At 39.2% G+C, this 20,299-nt stretch overlaps 1 protein-coding gene across 1 annotated transcript in view; it reads right to left on the bottom strand.

Annotated features, from left to right (window-relative positions):
- The window catches only part of PHLPP1 (PH domain and leucine rich repeat protein phosphatase 1), a 262,717-nt gene that overhangs the window by 20,139 nt on the left and 222,279 nt on the right, over positions 1-20,299 (bottom strand). The window contains exons 11-13 of the mRNA XM_012506404.2: positions 18,832-19,032; positions 15,497-15,659; positions 2,031-2,161 (exon numbers count right to left, since the gene is read on the bottom strand). Of these exons, the coding sequence (XP_012361858.2) occupies positions 2,031-2,161; positions 15,497-15,659; positions 18,832-19,032 (495 nt within the window). The remainder of the gene's footprint in view (positions 1-2,030; positions 2,162-15,496; positions 15,660-18,831; positions 19,033-20,299) is intronic.

Consider the following 20,299-nt stretch of genomic DNA (forward strand, 5'->3'; position numbering starts at 1 on the left):
TTGTCATTTGCCATTTATATTTACTCTTGAGAGTTTCTGAAATAGGAAATAGACATTTAACACTTTTATGTATAAAAAGTATATTTATGTGTAAACATATATGACATACATATTGAAACCAATCTACATGTACTGATTTCTTTTCTTGCAACTTACTCCCTTCATTTCTTGGCCTAAAAAGTCTTTTTCTAACTTGTGAAGATATTCATATGATTTCTTATTACTTTTAAAAATCATTTAATTTTACAGATTCAACTATTTCAGCTGGATTTTGGTGTGATATAAGAATGCAACTTTAGGCCGGGCGCAGTGGCTCACGCTTGTAATCCCAGCACTTTGGGAGGCCGAGGCGGGCGGATCACGAGGTCAGGAGATCGAGACCATGGTGAAACCCCGTCTCTACTAAAAATACAAAAAATTAGCCGGGCGTGGTGGCGGGCGCCTGTAGTCCCAGCTACTTGGAGAGGCTGAGGCAGGAGAATGGCGTGAACCCGGGAGGCGGAGCTTGCAGTGAGCCGAGATTGCGCCACTGCACTCCAGCCTGGGAGACAGAGCGAGACTCCGTCTCAAAAAAAAAAAAAAAGGAATGCAACTTTAATTTTTCTCTAAGTGGCTACTTCCATTTATTAACAAATTTTGGTACAATTATTTTTAAATTTTATTTGTAAAAAATGCTCAAAAATTTTTGTATCCTACATGTAAAAAATACTAAAAAGCTATCTGTTTAAAGATGATGTATTTTGATAATCCATGTTTTCTTGATCTTAAAAAGCACCTTAAAGATCATGTAGGCCATTTTTTTTCTCATCTTTTAGGTCTGGACAGATGGAGGGGTTTAGGCCAAGGTTTCATACATGTGACCAACAATGGAGAGAACCTCAGTCTCTACGCCTTCCTCAGGACACTCTGGCAGTATTTTTCAACCATGTATCAAAATTAATTTTCTCATCAAGTACTAAAATGCCAACAAATTAGGCACTAATTAGGCCAATTCTATCCAGGAATCACTTTAACTGCTTTTCAAACTTTGGTTTGCACTACAGCCTAGGATAGTATTAACGGACCATTCATCAAAATTCTACTGTTCTTTTCTGATTTTCTTAAGATAATGGAAGATGACTTTCAGCAACAAATATTCCAACATTGAATAAACATATATGGCATGCATAATGACTAATGTATGACAATGTTTAAAACTGCTACTGATATACCCCAAAAAATTCTGAAAATTCAGAAAAGTTTAAAGAAGAAAATAAACACTACCCATAATACTATTATCCAGAGAATAACACCACTTTAAGTCTTGTTATATATCCTTTCAGGTATTTTCTAGATGTGTGTATGCATACACATGTACATATACCCAATGCACACAAATTTATATTGCAAAAATTGAATTATACTATAAAACTTCTTTGTGAATTTTATTAATATTTTCACTTAATATACTGTAAAGATCTTTTGAGTTAGTAATATAGCTCTAAATAATTTTAAATGGCTTTGTAATATTCAATTGTGGAACATTATTTAATTCTTAGTAGACATTTAGAGTTCTATGATGAACATTCTCATTAAGACATCTTTCCTACTGCAGACCTTTAAGGTTTTACATAGAAAACTCCAACCACTAATTCTTTATCAATATCAAGAATGAAACAGCATCGATGAACTCTTTCCCAAACCGTGAAGATTTAACTATTGGTAGGATCTAACTACTCCACATTCTCGGTTTTATTTAAATAACCTGGATTTCAGTGCCACACTGTTAATTTTCCCTATATCATCCATCTCTTTTAAAATCCTTCCTTAACATTTGCATTAACTGTCACAACCACGTTACCAATGACTACTGAGATTTAAGTTACATCTTGGTTGTTCATTGCTTCCCTGCATCTTGTATATCCTGTTGTGTGTGTTAACACAGCCAACAAGTCAATGATGCTTCATATTTTGTTTCCCATTTTGACTAAGATATGAATCCCATTGCCAGTGGACAATGATGGGGATACAGTGCTTTACAGAATACTTACTTCAGTAGTTCCAGGGTTTTGTGATCAAGGACAAGGCGAGGGTTTCCAGTCAGGTCTAGCTCCTGCAGTTTGGGAGGCAGGTTTTCTGGTAATGTGACTTCACTTAGCTCATTACAGCTCAGGTCCACACACTGACAAAGGAACAAGTGCAAACAAGAAAGAGATGGTCTAGAGAAGTTCTTCAGGGAGTTCTATACTCCTACCCTTTGCATGCAAATCAGTCTAACCATTCATTATAATATACTAGACAAATGTGGAAAAGGAGGCTTATCTGTTACTTTGCCATAAACATTTAAAATAGATTTTGCTAAATGCAAAAAAAATTTTTTTTATTTTCTTTGAATAACACAGAAAATCCATGTTCTTTATTCTTCCTATATTTTCCACTTAAGTTTATCTCCACGTTTAAAATTAAGCATTAACTAAAAAATCCTAATGGATTTTCTTATTGCTCACAAAATCTCCATGCCATGAGAACTATAGCTCAAACATTAAAATGAACTTTAAAGGAATTTCTTAAAACAAAACAAAAAACAAAGAAGGCTGGGTACAGAGGCTCACGCTTGTAATCCCAGCACTTTGGGAGGCCGAGTAGGGTGGATCACTTGAGGTCAGGAGTTTGAGACCAGCCTGGCCAACATGGTGAAACCCCATCTCTACTAAAAATACAAAAATTGGCCAGGTGGTGGCGTAAGCCTGTAATCCCAGCTATTCAAGGTGGTTGACGCATGAGAATCACTTGAATCCGGCAGGTGCACCGGGCACAGTGGCTCACATCTGTAAACCCAGCACTTTGGGAGGCAGAGGCAGGCGGATCACCTGAGGTCAGGAGTTCGAGATCAGCCTGGGCAACACAGTGAAACCACGTCTCTACTGAAAATACAAAATTAGCCAGGCGTGGTGGCACATGCCTGTAATCCCAGCTACTAGGGAGGCTGAGGCAGGAGAATCGCTTGATTCTGGGAGGCAGAGGATGCGGTGAGCCGAGATTGCGCCATGGCACTCCAGCCTGGGCAACAAGAGTAAATCTGTCTCACCAAAAAAAAAAAAAGAAAGAAAGAAAGAAAGAATCCAGGAGGCACAAGTTGCAGTGAGCAGAGACCACGCCACTGCACTCCGGCCTGGGAGACAGAGCAAGACCCTGTCTCAAAAAAAAAAACAAAACAGAAAACAAACAAAGAAAAGAACATGTAAAATAAGGAAAAGGCAGGTAACACACACTCAAAATGAGAAGATATTTCAAAAGAAGCTGAATAAGAAATTGGAAAAAGCAAGACGAGCAGGTAATCCTGCCTAATTTGTATCAAAAAAGGGGCTGAGTCAAGTATGGATCCTACCCTCAAGGAATCAACATCTGGACTCTCCAACAGGTCCTGCCTAATTTAACTTGAAAGAAAAATCACAAAAGGGTCATGTTGGTTACAAAAAAATCAAGTTTTACCTGTAAGTAGAAATTATAGCTCCTTTCTCACAAAACTGATGTAAAGCTTAAATAAGGTGTACTGTAAAAAGAGGGGCTGCGCTTGTGTTCAGGGAGGAGAGAACCTAGGTGGAGAAGGCTCACCATACACAAGAGAAATGGAGTGGTCAGCGCTCTAGATATGAGAATGCAGAATACATATAGTATATAGTATGGGGTGGAGAGCATTCAATTATCTGGCTGAATTAGTACCTTATTGTAAGTTTCAAAAGTGCTCACAGAAACGATCAAAGGGGAATTGTTTTGTTCTCTCTTCAGTCCTTTAAAAAAAGGGAGGAGGGAGATTATACTCAAGAACTTCAGGATCTTAAAAGTGGACAAAATCTTCCTTTTATTTGGAAAAATTCTCAAAGAATTTAAATCTAGTAGGGATTGGGGAAGGGTAGAGATTGGGTAAAATGAAAACCTGTATTTCTGGATAAATATATTTTCAACAGACTTCAAACAACACAATGCTTTCACACAAAATGTTTCATACAGTTGCTTCCAAATAGTAGCAATGAAAAAAATTATATTGCCATTCTAAATAATCATATTTTATTATGAGAGCATTATAACCACATTATCCACAAAAAGCTGAGCACAAAGAAAAGCTCAGAAAAATACACCCTTAAATCTACCATCCTAAGACAACCAGGGTTAGCATTCTGTTTTTTTTTCCTTATAGCCTTATTCATACATGTTTTTAAAAAGCCTTAAAAATCTCAAACGTAGGTGCAATTTCATTTACTCTTCTATCACTCTACTGTAACCATTTTCCCCATCTTCATTCCCATCTGGTATGGTCTGAATGTTTGTCCCCCAACAAATTTCCATCATATGCTGAAACTTAATCCCCAACGTGACAGTATTATTAAGAAGTGGGGCCTTTGGGAACAGATTAGGTCATAAGGGCTTTGTCCTCATGAATGGGATTAGTGGCCTTATAAAACAGGCCCAGCAAGCTTGTTCACTCTTTCCACCAGACAAGCACACATGGAAGGAACTATCTATGAGAAATGGGGCCTCATCAGATCCAATCTGCTGGTACCTTCATCTTGGACTTCCCAGCCTCTAGAACTGTGAGCAAGAAATTTCTGTTGTTAATAAATTATCCAGTCTAAGGCATGTTGTTATAGCAGCCTGAATGCCCTAATATACCACCACCTTTAATAGCCCCATACTAATTCTAGTAGATGTACATTAATTTACTTAACATAATTATTAATATTCGAGAAAATGGTCATCTCTTTTTTGCTTTTTTTTTTCAATTATAAATAATGGTTACATCAACAGTCAACCAGAGTTTAATGAAAAACTGATACCCGATAATACTGGGTAATAATGGGACATGCTACCAACAGAGTCAGTACACGTCAGCACAGCAGGACAACAAATGGGAATATAAAAAATCTACTGAACACTGATGGGACAGGAAATAAAGAGCTAATAAGTGTGAGTAATTTAGGATGCAAATAGTTGACAGAAACAAATTCAGGGGTCAGAAAATGCCTCTGGTCAAGGATTAAAGGCATTCTGCAGCAATACTAAATTTTATGAAATTGATAAACATTGTTTCTACAGATATAAAATAGCTCATTCTCTAAATTATCAAATTATGAAATGAGTTCAGTAGGGTAACTAATTAATTATGAAGATAATGCTGGAGGCTGTAACGCAGACCTTCTTAGAGATGATGTTCCTGTGCCTCCCCTCTGCCCAGGACTGTTTGCTCCCCAAGGCTCCTGTGACAGAGTCTCTGATTCACAGTCTCTGATTCACTGCAGCCAGTTCCCCTCCGTCGAGCTCCACTACCCTGGACTGACCTGCATCCCATTTCCCCTGGAGGGCTCTGGCTGCACCAGAAATTTGCTTTTGGTCTTGCTTCCCTCGATGCACTCTTTGTATGCTGTCAGGATGGTTTCTCAGTGTGGTTTACTCCACCTACTCACACTCCAGCTTCAGTCTGTCAGCCTGCTCCCAGGTGTCCTTCAACCCGACATCAAACTCCTCACAATGTCCAACAAGGCATCCCCAACTTTGCACACACTCCACACTCCATGTTCCACCCATGCCAGAGTGCCTGCAGCTTGTGCATGTGACATGCTTTCATCTGTCTGTGCCTTTACACATGCTTCTCTCTGTGCTTGGAACCCTTTTCTTCATGCTTTTCTTGCTTTTCATCTGGTGCAATATGCCTGATTCCTTTTAAGACTCAACTCAGTGCCAACTCTACTACAACCTGTTTCAATTCGGTGTCCCTTGTTATAATTATCTGCTTACTTATTTCTTCCAAGAGACTATGGCCTCCTAGAGAGCAGGGATTGCTGCTGTTTCTCCCCGGATATCCTAAGCGCAGTGCACTGGAAATTGTAGATGTTCAATAAATGGCTTCATTAAAAGGATGAACAAATGAACAAATGATTGCCTGGCACGTGACAATCATTTTTTCAATGAATTTATGAAGGACTCTTGTAAGGTGTTTCAGTAATTAAATCTGCTAGGATGAGAACTGAGATACCAGTGCTTAGGTTAAGTTCAGCATAGAATAAATAGCATTGTAATGCAATTTTAATACATTTTAAATATCATTGTTTATTTCTACATAAGAATGCAACCATTTTCTTTAACGGCAGATAAGCAAAAACACCCTTTTATACTTCTGCACACAGGAAGGAGCTTCGTTCGCAGAAATTATAGAAAGTTGAAAAAAAAAATTACAGGATGTTGGTATCTGGTGCTGCCCTCCCAGTGTTAACACAGTGAGCAACACGCTTAGAAGCATTCTGTCATGTTCTTTCAACAGTCCTCAACATAGGCTGACTGCTGAGGTACTCCACAAACACTTGTTGGCTGAATCATTATAATGGTTACCACTAAGCAAATAGAAAATATTTGAGTGAAACTGGAAAAAAAAAAGATACTTTATATTGTTAATATATGTACCTCTATGGTTAGTGTACTACAACTTTCTTAAAAATATATTAAATAGAATGTTAAATCTGGCTAAAACATGACTAAAAGAAAATTATCTTTCCCTCTTTCAGGCCCACTCTAGAAGATAGCTAACAAAAATTACTTTGTTATAATCAAAATTCTGGTAAGAATGCCCCAAAAATTATGCAACCCTCAGAAAAAGTGAGATAACTCATAGCTGAGAAGAACTCTTGATTTAGAGGAAAATCATTACAAACACATTTAGGTAAGAGCATAAAACAGTCATTATATCTTAAAGAAAAAGAAATTCAATTTGATGTATAGTTTAACTATCACAAAAGCTGCATGGAGCCTATCTTTATTATGTTTTCCTCAGAACATTACCAAAGAAACAGGCATATCAATATTCATAGCAAAGTATTATATATCATCTGCCAAACAGCTGCCTGTACTGCCCTGAAATGGCAACTTAACCTACCAGCTGCTAGATTCTGTAACACCCTACTTCCTTCCTTCCTGCAGACTATCCCCAGTCCACCACCTCCACCGTGCTCCCCAATGGCACAGTCAGTTCCAAAAATGAGGATCCCAATTGCAGTCTGAATTTCCTTGCCCTTGCAAGGTAAAAGCTGCTAGTGTATAACATATTTCCCTACTGACTTCATAAGAAGTAAATAAATGCAAGTATTCTTTCAAAAGAACATGTATTAAGGACCTACAAATCGGCAGGCAATAAGCCAACATCAGGGACATACGGAGATGGCAGACACAGTCCCTGCCCTTGAGGAACTCCCAGAATAGCGGGGGAAAATAAACAATACACCTTTAGCTGGTATGATCAATGATATGGCAGAAGTATGCACAGGTCATGGCAGCCCAGGGACAGATAACAAGACCCCACAGAGGCCTTTCCAGAGAAGATTTTTGTGCAGAATCAAAGTTAATCAGGCATGTGAGAACAGGTGGACATCTAGGGAGAGCTAATAGCAGGTACAGAAGGAAGGAGACAAGAATAACGTTTGTGTGGCATATCAGGAAACTCACTATGAGCGGTTGCTGAGGCTGGAGACTGTTGGGCCCCAGAGCAGAAGATAAGGCTGGACAGGCAGAGGGATCAGATAATGAACTGTGGATCCTATAGATCGTGTCTCATACAGAAGCAGTCTACACTGCCTCCCTTTCTTATGATGCTAGAACATTTTAGCTTAACAGTAAAATAAATATACACACATATGTACTGTTTCTCAATATACAACTTTTAGTCAAATTCTCTTAAACTACTATACATTCTTGGTGTTATAAAAGGCTAAGTGATCACTAACCTGGGATGTTCATACAACTAAGTAAGTTTATTAACTGAATGAGTCAGTCTGAACTCACCTTTTACCCCAAACACAGACCTGAGAGTCAAAGTGTAGTACTATTATTCTACATAAAATTGTATTTATGGCCGTGTGCAGTGGCTCACATCTGTAATCCCAGCACTTTGGGAGACTGTTGTGGAAGGATTGCTTGAGGCCAGGAGTTCGAGATCCACCTGGGTAATATAGCAAGACCATCTCCAAATAAATTTTAAGAAATTAGCCAGGCTCCTGAGCACCTGGAGTCTCAGCTACTGAGGAAGCCAAGGTGGGAGCTTCCTGTGAGCCAAGGAAGTTGAGGCTGCAGTGAGTTATGATTGCACCACTGCACTCCAGCATACGCAACAGAGCAAGACCCTCTTTTTTTAAAAAATCACATTTATATATAATTACTGAGAAATGTGCATTAATGTTTAAACTTCCTCACCTTATAGGGAGCTGCAAAGAAAGACCTTTAATCTCGTATAAAGCATTCCTTTTAAATTTACATACAGTGTCTATGATTTTCTCAACTGCATTTTAGATTTGGGAAGCCTTGAAGAAACCTAGGGAAACCTTAAAATTGGCAAGAATTTGAGGTGATAAAAATGACAAGCAGGGTAACAATCTTTAGTATTCTGTTTGTTCAAATACAGAATTTCCTCAAACACTAAAACTAAGTTATCTGCAAATTTTGACTTTAAGAAAATGTATGCTGTATAAACTGAGCAATTTCTTTACATCATCACTTTTTTTTTCCCCAAAGAGACAAGGTCTTGTCATGTGGTGCAGGCTGGTCTTGAACTCCTGGCCTCAAGCAATCCTCCAACCTCAGCCACCCAAAGTGTTGGAATTACAGGCATGAGCCACCGTGCCTAGCCCAGCAGGAAGGAGACAAGAATAACGTTTAATCACTTCTTAAAATTGATTATGTGTGCCCTTGAGGGTACTCAATGGTATATTACAAAGTTACAGGATGCCTGGCACATGCTGGAGGCTTCAGTTTTACTCACATTGAGAAGGGAAAGAGCCATTATTTTTACATTAAAAAAAGAGAAATGATAAAAAGTAGAACATAAAATGAGCATGAATTTTTAGACTGAAAAAGAGAATTCAAAAAAAATTTACAGGTGATTTCCAGGCGTCTCCCAGACTTCTGGGTGCATGAGTGCACTTCCCTTTGCCCTCAGGATCTGAAGAGCACCATAGTAACCACCTCACAGACCACTTCTTCTGAGGACTGAGTCATGGTGCTCCTTTCTCCAGAAGCCTCTGTAAAGAGATGCCTTCTAAAATGCATGAGCTCATGAAGGACTAATTGTTCGTCTGTATAGAACATAAGCTATTCCGTAAAATGTATGCAATATTTTGTTAGAATGGGCATGGCTTTGAATTTAGAAAGATCTGCTGAAACCAGAGTTAAAAACACACACACACAAAACTAGTCTGGGTTGGCCAGGCGCGGTGGCTCATGCCTGTAATCCCAGCACTTTGGGAGGCCGAGGCGGGCGGATCATGAGGTCAGGAGATTGAAACCATCCTGGCTAACAAAGTGAAACCCCATCTCTACTAAAAATACAAAAAAATAGCCGGGTGTGGTGGCGGGCGCTTGTAGTCCCAGCTACTCGGGATGCTGAGGTGGGAGAATGGCGTGAACCCGGGAGGCGGAACTTGCAGTGAGTGGAGATCGCACCACTGCACTCCAGCCTGGGCAACGGAGCGAGAGAGACTCCTTCTCAAAAAAAAAAAAAACTAGTCTGGGTTAACTCATTACACCAATTTTGAAAGACAGAGATAATATGCAGTCTTAACTTCCTGCTAGTCTGTTCCTGGTGACGCTGGGTGCAGAGTGGCTTCAATGGCCACTTTCCAGTAGACACTGCTTGCTTCCTCTTTCCTTAGCCCTTGTATCAAGCCTTGTCCCAAACAGGAATTGACATTAGATTCCGCAATGGTTGGAAAATTTCCTCAGTAACTATTACTTAACTTGATTCCAGCACCATAATAATGACTGCTCCTGGTTTCAGGTTTTTGGATATGCATTATGCCAAGCTGACGTTTTTATGTCTATTAGGTCAACTACGCCACCCAACTGAAGCCTGAACTTGGTTCCTGACCTGTCTTCATATCCATTTCCTACTTCCCCAAGAATCAACCCACTTTCTTTCATCCATTCTGACCCAGCCATTTCCCTAAGTTCTTTGTGTCTTTGTGATCGAGCTGATATTCTCTATTTCATTTGACTTTAGAGACAAGAACAACAACAAACAGGGCTTGCTGGAATCCAGCCAAGCCAAGTCTGGCTACATGGTGACTATGGGATTGTGGTTTTCTCTCTAGCTGACTGACAGCTGATCTATATTCAATTTATTGTTTAAACTTCCTATAGCCATTGTCCTCAAGAGTATAGCATATTAAAACTACTTCATACTCCATTTCCCAGTTAAGGTAACACAGATTTTAGATATGAGTTCACTCAACTTAGCCAAGTAGTTTATTACTGCATGCAACAAACATGAAAATAATCTTCTAAAGATAATTAAAACATCTAAAAAGATGCTGTTCTTAGAATCAGTAAGCAACAGGAACATGGAAATTTGACAAAGAAGTTACTGATATGATATTTAAATCCCAAATTACAAACTTCATTCACCGCATGTATCAACACATTTCACCTGCTTAAAATACACTTCAAAAAAGGGTTAGAACACCTGGCTCCAGCCTGGGTGACAGAGACCCTATGTCAAAAAAAGCAGGGGAAGGGTTTAGAATAGGTCACTATTAACTAATAGCTTGGGTTTTGTTGCAAAATTACTATATTACTAATGTGACTGCTATGCAGTTCAGTGGAAGGAGAAACAAGTGCCATATCCATGGCCACCTCTGCTTCTGAGGTTCCTCAGCCATGAGCAGCCTTAGCATGGACTTAGGTCCAGGTCCAGCCAAACCAAGCCTGGTGTCTGTGTGACTCAGATCTTGTTTTCCTTACTAGACGATCAAGAGCTAATCTGTATCCAGAGGGAGGTCTGTCTGTTTTAGAACCAAAAGAGAACACAATCTGCTCCAAGCAAAACTGGACTGGTGGTAGGGGTTTGGAAGATCAGTGCGAAAGGGCTAAACAAAGGTGAGGATAGTAACACTAATGATCCACTCAGGCTCACTGGAAAATTCTGAAAAACTCATTTTATTTTTCCTACTAATAACTTACATAACCTCCCTATCCAAATACAGAAATTAACATCTGATGATCACTTTACAGATATCATTAGATATATCAAAATGAAAAAAATGCTAGAGCTCAATTTTATCCAAGATTAGATGGTGCAAATAGTTTAAGGTGTACATGAATAATTAATTATTCAGGTGTTTTAAAAACATATTTTAGCATACATCTCAGTTTGGAGATTTGTTTGCTCTTTTAAACAATAACTGTTTTTAAAACTTTGGTAACAAAGCTATGAATAATCACTTTCTTTTAATGTCTGAAAAGATAACAATGCTTGGTGAAACTAGCTAGTTAAATACTCCATGATGTTATCTTTTCTGAAATGTTATCTGCTAAGTTTTTAAAATTGCAATGATCTTAATACCTTTATGAGATGCTTTACAAGTAACACCTGCTGCACTTTATTTTCAAGAAACAGTGTGAATGTAATCTAGAGTTATTAACTCAATAATAAAATTTTAATACAGGTTGGAATATATCACCACAGAAATGAAATTACTTTTTACATTAAAAATATGCTTAGTTTACATAAAATACATAAAAATAGGCACAGTTTACAATGAAGACTTTCATAGGTATATTTATCATTTAAGATACGCACAATTTTTACAAGATTTTCTTTTAGATATTCAAATATACATAAATACTTATATTGCAACTTAAAATATTCTCATATGACATAAAAATATCAATTCAGAGTTCTGAAACAATATAACTACTATCTTTTTCAAGAATACTATCTGTCCAGGGATGAAACATTTACATGTTTGTACATAAAGGATACTTGATATTGCTCAGTCCCCCAAAAAATCCCAACAACAAAACTTCTATCTACTGGTAATGGAGGAGCTCAGTCTGCAAGAATGGATATTGTTAACATAAGAAAAATGCTAAGGTGTAATAGCTGGGGGGAAAATCAATCAAAGAGCAAAAAAATGGAAACCATTTAAAAATATGGGACGTAAAATTGAAAAGGAGTTGTAAAGCAGGTACAGAGAGAAGACAACAGGGGAAGGAATTCAATAGCAACAAAGGTACTGATTCTGTAATCCAGGAATCCAAGCAAGAGTCTAGGAGAGGATTAGTTTTCATACAGCAAAATTTGTGTTTTGCAAAATCTAGTTATAATCTAAAAACATTTACATTTCTTTTTTTTTGAGATGAAGTCTTACTCTGTCACCCAGGCTGGAGTGTATTGGTGTGATCTCGGCTCACTGTAGCCTCCCTCTTTGGGTTCAAGTGATTCTCCTGCCTCAGCCTCCCAAGTAGCTGGGACTACAGGAACATGCCACTACACCTGGCTAATTTTTGTATTTTTAGTAGAGACGGTGTTTCACCATATTGGCCAGGCTGGTATCGAAAGCCTGACCTCAGGTGATCCACCTGCTTCGGTCTCCCAAGGAGCTGCCGCGCCTGGCCTAAATTTCTATTTGTATTTTATTTATTTTTTTGAGATGGAGTTTTGCTCTTGTTGCCCAGGCTGGAGTGCAGTGGTGCAATCTCGGCTCACTGCAACCTCTGCCTTCGGGTTCAAGTGATTCTCCTGCCTCAGCTTCCTGGGTAGCTGGGATTACAGGTGCCCACCACCACGCCCGACTTGTTTTTATATTTTTAGTGGAGACGGAGTTTCACCATGTTGGCCAGGCTGGTCTCGAACTCCTGACCTCATGATCCACCTGCCTCAGCCTCCCAAAGTGCTGGGATTACAGATGTGAGCCACCAAGCCCGGCCTCTATTTGTATTTTAAACCAGATACTTAAACAAACAAACAAAGAACCCCAAAACAAGAATCTAAATCTACATTTAAGAGTTTATAACATTAAAAGACAGGTACAGACACTAAGACCAGCAAATAGATTTAATCTTGAGACTCTCACTTTCTCTTGTGCTGGAATTTCACCTGCACTACACATAGAGACCAGTTTAACAACCCCCGGTAAAAGATGGCACAGCACAGCCACTGTATCAAGTAATGGGCAGCTGAGGAAACCCTGGAAAGTCTAGCTGACAACATCTTTCCTGTGCTAAAAGGCAAATAAACATTTGCTTAAGTAATAAATTTCTGGGATTTTGTTGAGTTTCAGCCAAAATAGTTGCTCTATATAATCAACATCACAGATGAACCACATTGAGAGCATGTGTTGATTAATAATGGCTAACATTTAGGGAGTTCTTCCTATGTGACATTCCTATTTCAAATGCTTTACATGTATTATTTCATTTCATCTCCACAACAATACTATGAAGGAAGTACCAATTCTTTTCTTTCTTTAACATACGAGGAAACAGAGCAGTGAATTTTCAGCTGGGATCCAACTGGAGGTCTGTCTCCCTTCAGAGCATGGCTCTTCCTCAATGTGAAAGTTACTATACAGAAAGTAAAAATTCTGGAAATTTTTGTTGTTGTCGTTGCTGTTTGTTTTTTGAGACAGAGTCTCGCTCTGTTGCCCAGGCTGGAGCACAGTGGCGCGATCTTGGCTCACTGCAAGCTCTGCCTCCCAGGTTCATGCCATTCTGCTGCCTCGGCCTCCCGAGTAGCTGAGACTACAGGCGTGAGCCACCATGCCCAGCTGATTTTTTATATTTTTAGTAGAGATGGGGTTTCACTGTGTTAGCCAGGATGGTCTCGATCTCCTGACCTCATGATCTGCCCGCCTCGGCCTCCCAAAGTACTGGGATTACTGGCGTGAGCCACCACGCCTGGCCAAATTCTAGAAATTTATAACAAACATCTTAAAATGCCACTGTGATGTGTGAGACAGTGTTCTTAAAGCCCAAAGTAAAACATTTCGTGGCTTAAAGCATACATGCACATGCATGCACACACACACACACACACACACAAACAAAATGGCTTGTACACATCTCAACCATATAAATGTGTAAAAACTGTTGTGATAAAAAGTTATGTAAGCCGGCCAGCCGTGGTGGCTCACGCTTGTAATCCCAGCACTTTGGGAGGCCGAGGCGGGTGGATCACCTGAGGTCAGGAGTTCGAGACCAGCCTGGCCAACATGGTGAAACCCTGTCTCTACAAAAAAATACAAAAGTTAGCTAGGCATGGTGGCGGGCGCCTGTAATCCCAGCTACTAGGGAGGCTGCGGTGAGAGAATCGCTTGAACCCGGAAGACAGAGGTTGCAGTGAGCCAAGATTGCACCATTGCACTCCAGCCTGGGCAACAAGAGTGAAACTCCACCTCAAAAAAAAAAAAAAAGTTATGCAAGCCATTTAAAATGTCTTCAAGTGTCTATTTGCTTTCTTAATCTGAAACACAAGGTTTATATCAGCAAGTGCCTGGAAAGTGAAGAATGGCTAAGTTGGACTACTCTTGTTCCCTGTCAGGAGATTAGAATATGCTCCAAGTCTGTAACCACCAAATTATTTTTCATTAAGCATAAAATCGATAACTAGAAATGCTAAGATACAAATGAAAAACTACATTGTATATAAAGAACTTTTTACTTCTGTACTATTTCCCTCCAAAAAAGAAACAAAATAGGAACACATGGTTGTTAACATGGCTTTCATTCTAGTGAACTGGTTTCATCCCATGAGTCTACCTCAAGTCAGCAGTCAGGACTTGCAGACTACCTCTGCTACCAATTTGCTGTCTTAATTTACACAGATCTCTTCAGTTTTCAGCACCTCAGTGTCCTTACTTGTCAAATGACAAGAATATCTGCTCTGCCAATTTCATTCAGTTGAAATCAATGTTTGGTGACAGCAATGATGCTTTGTCTATATAGGGAATTACCACTAGTGGGCTACTATGGTGGGGTGTGCTATTTAACTAGATGAGTTGGTGGGGAGGGATGTGTAGTGGTACTGTTAACTTTTTCAAACTGCGATTACACCAGCCTCATCCTTTGAGCCTCATAACCACCCTGGAAATAAGTGGAACTATTAACAGATAAAGAAGTATAGGGTGGCTATGTGGGTAGCCTCATGTCATACAGTAAGTGAGGGACTGAGCCTAGAAATCCAATTTTCCTAAAACCTGCTCCAGTATTTTGTTTTTTTTTTTTTTTTTTTTTTTTTTTTGAGACAGAGTCTAGCTCTGTTGCCCAGGCTGGAGTGCAGTGGCGCAGTCTCGGCTCACTGCAAGCTCCGCCTCCCAGGTTCACGCCATTCTCCTGCCTCAGCCTCTCCGAGTAGCTGGGACTACAGGCGCCCGCCACCACGCCCGGCTAATTTTTTTTTTGTATTTTTAGTAGGGACAGGGTTTCACCATGTTCTCGATCTCCTGACCTCGTGATTCGCCCACCTCTGCCTCCCAAAGTGCTGGGATTACAAGCGTGAGCCACCGCGCCCGGCCTGCTTTGTTTTTTAACTCTGCCGACTCAACGGTGTAGTCCATTGGTTAGGAAGGAAGAAGTAAGGGCTAATGGGGGCCTTCATTCTGAATAAAGCCAACAAAGATGAAAACATCCTGAATTGATGAATTAGGAAGTCAACTCTCTTTGCCGACCTGAAGCTTAGAGTTTATGAAATGAAACCACATACCTTGATCTCTGGGAGCTGCATAACTTCGGGAAAGACCTCGATGCAGTTGGAGTGAGCAATCATGGTGTGCATGCGCCTGCAATTCATGATCGTTGTTGGGATGGCTTTCAGCTTATTCCCACTGAGATCAATTTCTTCAAGTTCCTCCAGTTTCGCCATTTTACTAAAAAAAGAGAAAATAAAGCAATTAAAATAATACATGACGAGAATCAAAGGATGAATTAAATTGCTATGACTTTAAGGATTCATTTGTAACAGTCATTTTTACAAACAAGACCATTTTTTCACTATCATTTTGGAGTAGTGAAATATTTTAACAGCTCCTTTCTCACTACAGAACAAAAACTATTCAACTCTTCAAATTGTCAACAAGAAGGAAAATTGATGCCCTTTTCCTCCTAAAAGTCTGTGTGGAAATTAAGTTACCCTGGCAATAATCATGTTACTGTATAGCTTGGTCTGAACACTAATAAAAACACTATTTAAATGGGTCAAAAGCCAGCACTAATCCAATATAACTGCCTTAAAAGAGCTCAGAGAGTATGATTTCTTTGTAGTGGCACTGAAAACTCAAGGGGGAGGTAGAGAACAGGTCTATAGTTTGTATTAAGATAAGCTTTTTCTTCAACCCCCACTCCCCCAATTCCTCTGACATCACTGATGAATACAAAGTGGTGGTAAGGAGCAAGGGGTGTTAAAAGCTCATTTGGATCACCTCTTGGACTTCTGGCAGAGCCCAAATTCACACCAGGGCCAAAAGACATTTCTCTCAATTGTTCTAAACATCTACCAAGAAGGAATCTTTCCAACCTTATCTTAATAATATGTTCTAATGTAATTAATTTAATACTTCCGTTTAAGAATGTCTTTTATTGTTCAATCCTCCTCATCTATAATCTTCATCAATAATTACAATAACCAACTAAAGAAAAATTCCAGAATCAGGGTTTCTTGCATTCTTTATAAATTTATAAAGAAAAAACAATGCCTCCACCTCTGCAATCACTGTAATAGTATCTGGCACTTTTTTGACCCTTTTACCACTCCTGCTGATGCTAGACTCCAAGAAGCACAGGATTCCCCATTAGCGTGACTCAGACTCATAAGCTGAATAATAGTTTACATTTTTCGGTATTGTTTCTACCTGTTATAGTTTCATTTGTCACAATACACTTTTAAACAATTTAACAAAAAAAACTCTGTATTATTTTTCTGTCATCTTTCAAATATAAAAATTACCTTGTTTATCTTGAAAATATATGCCTAAGATACAGTAAAAACTAAGTTTTTATCTTATGAAGTCAGACCTTTTAATATCATATACATCCAGTGTGGTATCAGAATATACTACAAACAATACATACACAGACTATGAAGTAATCCATCTATGATAGCCCGAATTTCTAAGAATATTATTTAAATATGTTATATTTTGAAAGAAATATAGTGATATGGTTTAGATTATTTGTCCCCTCCAAATCTCATGTTGAAACGTGATTCCCAATGTTAGAGGTGGGGCCCGGTGGGAGGTGTTTTGGTCATGGGGCAGATACCACGTGAATGGCTTGATGCCCTTCCCATGGTAATCAGAGAATTCACATGCTGTGCATTCATACAAGATCCTGGCATCTCTTTTGCCCCCTCTCTCACCATGTGACACAATGGCTCCCCTTCACCTTCTGCCATGATTGTAAGCTTCCTGAAGACTCACCAGAAGCAGATGCCAGCCCTTGTGCCTTGAAACTAATGGGTAATGGTGCATGAAAAATGATTAAAAGCACAGAAAACAGGCCCCCCAAAAGAAAAAGTTAAAGAAAGTTCCAATTCGCCACATAAAAAGAAGGTGGCAAAAGATGTGAAGACAAAATGACCAGATGGTGGTCCCGTTCTTTAATTCAGCAACCATTTAAGTGTGGGCCTTGTGTGAGATGTGAGGCTGAGGAGACAGCAAGGTCACAGACCCAGCTCTTAAGGTAGTCTGGTTTGCAGGGGAGCTACTAAGCCAGATCACAACCACAGGGAGACAGAATTTATTCCTAGATGGATTTTTTACAAGGTGTGTTAAAAGTTTCTCTGCACTTAGGGTGGGTGATTACACCTGGCACGGGTCACTGGGGGTATATCCTCAGAATTAGAGGTGATGATCCTTTCTTCTGCAGGGTTTAGATATTCATCATCTGAAAGAAGACAATGAGCCCTTTCAGATAGGTTGCTGTTATGTGATTATCGTGGTTTTTTCCAAAAATATCACTTCCCCATTCCACAGTGAAGTAAAAGTAGATGGACGTAAGCATAAAATAGTTTAATTATTAATATCAAATGAGGAGGAAAGTAAATATTTCATTACGCCAAAAACAGAGCAATACTTTAAGTCAACACATACACGGGCCTTCCTTCTTCAGCAAAGGCTTGAACAGACTGGTAGTCCTGAAGGCAGCAGAGGGAGGCTATGATAGTGTTTTGATTTGGCCCCAATGCTGAGTTGCAGTTACCAAGCAGAATACCAGAAGGGTTAGTGTTTGCTTCTTTGATGTGTGGGTGTGTGTTCCAAGCCCTAACTTGTTAGATGGATAAAAGCCAATGAAATGGAAACAGGGTAAATCCTCACAGCAGGCTCAGCATGCAGACTCACTCAAAGCTAGATATAATGTCACTGCTCCCTGAAAATTAGAAATTAAAGTAAAAACAAATTAAAAATGGACTACTTTGACAGCCATAATTTGCAATGTTACAGTTTCTGTGGTAGTGGAGTCTATCACTGTTCTATACATCATGAATATGAATATAAAAGTTGGTAGATAATGAAGGATTTTCAGGTTCCTGGTTTACATTCTAATTCCCACATACCCTATTAGGTTAATGTTTTTGGAAACTTTATTATTTACTTTATTTTTTAATAGATAGGGTCTCACTATGTTGCCCAGGCTGGTCTCGAATTCTTGAGCTCAAGTGACCCTCCCATGTCAGCCTCCCGAGTAGCTGGGACTACAGACACGCACTGCCACACCTGGCTCTAGGATAATGGTTTTTTAAAAAATTAATCTGACTGGTTAAAAAGAAGTAAAAGAAAAAACATACCTGCTAAACAACACATTTTATTTCAAAATCTTAAGAACACATTCTTGTGATTAGGTCTTTGGACACATACGAGGAAAACCAATCTACTTGTCTTTAGGGAAATGTCATCATAGCTTACATAAAGGAAACTGTGAATGGAACAGGAACAAGCAAACAAACTTGACATCACCTGGGAAATAAATATTTCAGCCTTCACCTTTCTATGAATACACTTTGAGGAATGCAATTCAGAACACAGCTTTACAACTGTCCTTTACCTTGCTGGAAAACTCTGAAGTCGGTTATAGGCCATGTGAAGGATCTTCAAATGGGGGTGTCCCGTTAACAAGGGCACACATTTGTCTGTGAGGCTGTTATTTGTCAAATACAACTCTTGTAAGATACTGTTTGTCTCTTCGGAAAGTGTGGCTGGAGGAAGGCTTTCCAGTTTGTTTGCAGATGCGTTCAGGAATCTCAGGCTACAATGACAAAATGCAACAAAACGCCATTGAAAAGTCACAAAAACCCTCAAGAAACCTAAAAGCTTTGATACTAGGCATATTAGAAGCTGGGATCAGAAACATGAATTGAAAAGACAAGCCCTGGCTTCAAGGAGTTCAATTAGCAGGTATTTGTATCTGTGATCCACTAACTATGATGAACACAATAGCTATATGTATTAAACACAGAGATACAATCAATTTTTATGGAAGCACAAAGGTAAGAGGAAGCAATTATTTTTATAGTTGGCGGGGAGTGGAAGAGAAAGTGATATGGTAAAGTTAATATTCTGACTTAAGGAAGAGAAAAACAATTTCCTATTTTGTAATCAAAAGTTCTTGCTAAAAAAGCAGGAGGACGCCAGGAGTTTGAGATCAGCCTGGGCAACAAAGCAATATCCTGCCTCTATAAAAATTAGGTGAATAAATAAATAATAAATGGTTCTTATACTAATAAAACAAGTATTAGATCACAGGGCAACTAAATCACATAGTGACTTGACTCCTCTTCAGTATAAGGTCCAAAGCACATTTTACCGACTTTCACAAGTGCAGGAGAAAATTTGCTCTGTATTAAAACAACATAATATGATGTAGCAATGAGAATAAAGAACTAAAACAACATGTATCTACAGGATGAATCTCACAAACACATAATGACCAAAAGAAGCCAGATACAAGAGGAGACCCACTGCATGATCCCATAACTATATAAAGTTCAAAGTCAGGCAAAATTACTCTGTAGTAACAGAAGTCAGGATGGCAGTAACTCTTAGGTGGGGAGGGAAAGGAGGCAGTATCCAGGAGACGGCGTGTAACGTTTCGAATATCATAATGTTCTTAGGTAGGGAGGGAAAGGAGGCAGTATCCACGAGACAGCGTGTAACATTTCGAATATTGTAACGTTCTGTTTTTTAGTCCAGGTGCTGGTTACACAAGTGTGCTCACTTTCAGGCGATGCAGCAAGTGCTACACTTACGATCTGACCACTTTTCTGTATTTATATTGTACTTGTATAAATTTTACATTAAAACAAACAAGATAATATATATGCTGCCACAGTTTCCAGATGCTACAGTGAAAAGTGGATAAAGGCCAGGTGCAGTGGCTCACGCCTGTAATCCCAGCACTTTGGGAGGCCATGGTGGGCGGATCACGAGGTCAGGAGATCGAGACCATCCTGGCTAACATGGTGAAACCCCGTCTCTACTAAACATACAAAAAATTAGCCGGATGTGGTGGCAGG

This window comes from Nomascus leucogenys, chromosome 4, assembly GCF_006542625.1.
Source record: "Nomascus leucogenys isolate Asia chromosome 4, Asia_NLE_v1, whole genome shotgun sequence".
NCBI classification, from domain to species: domain Eukaryota; kingdom Metazoa; phylum Chordata; class Mammalia; order Primates; family Hylobatidae; genus Nomascus; species Nomascus leucogenys.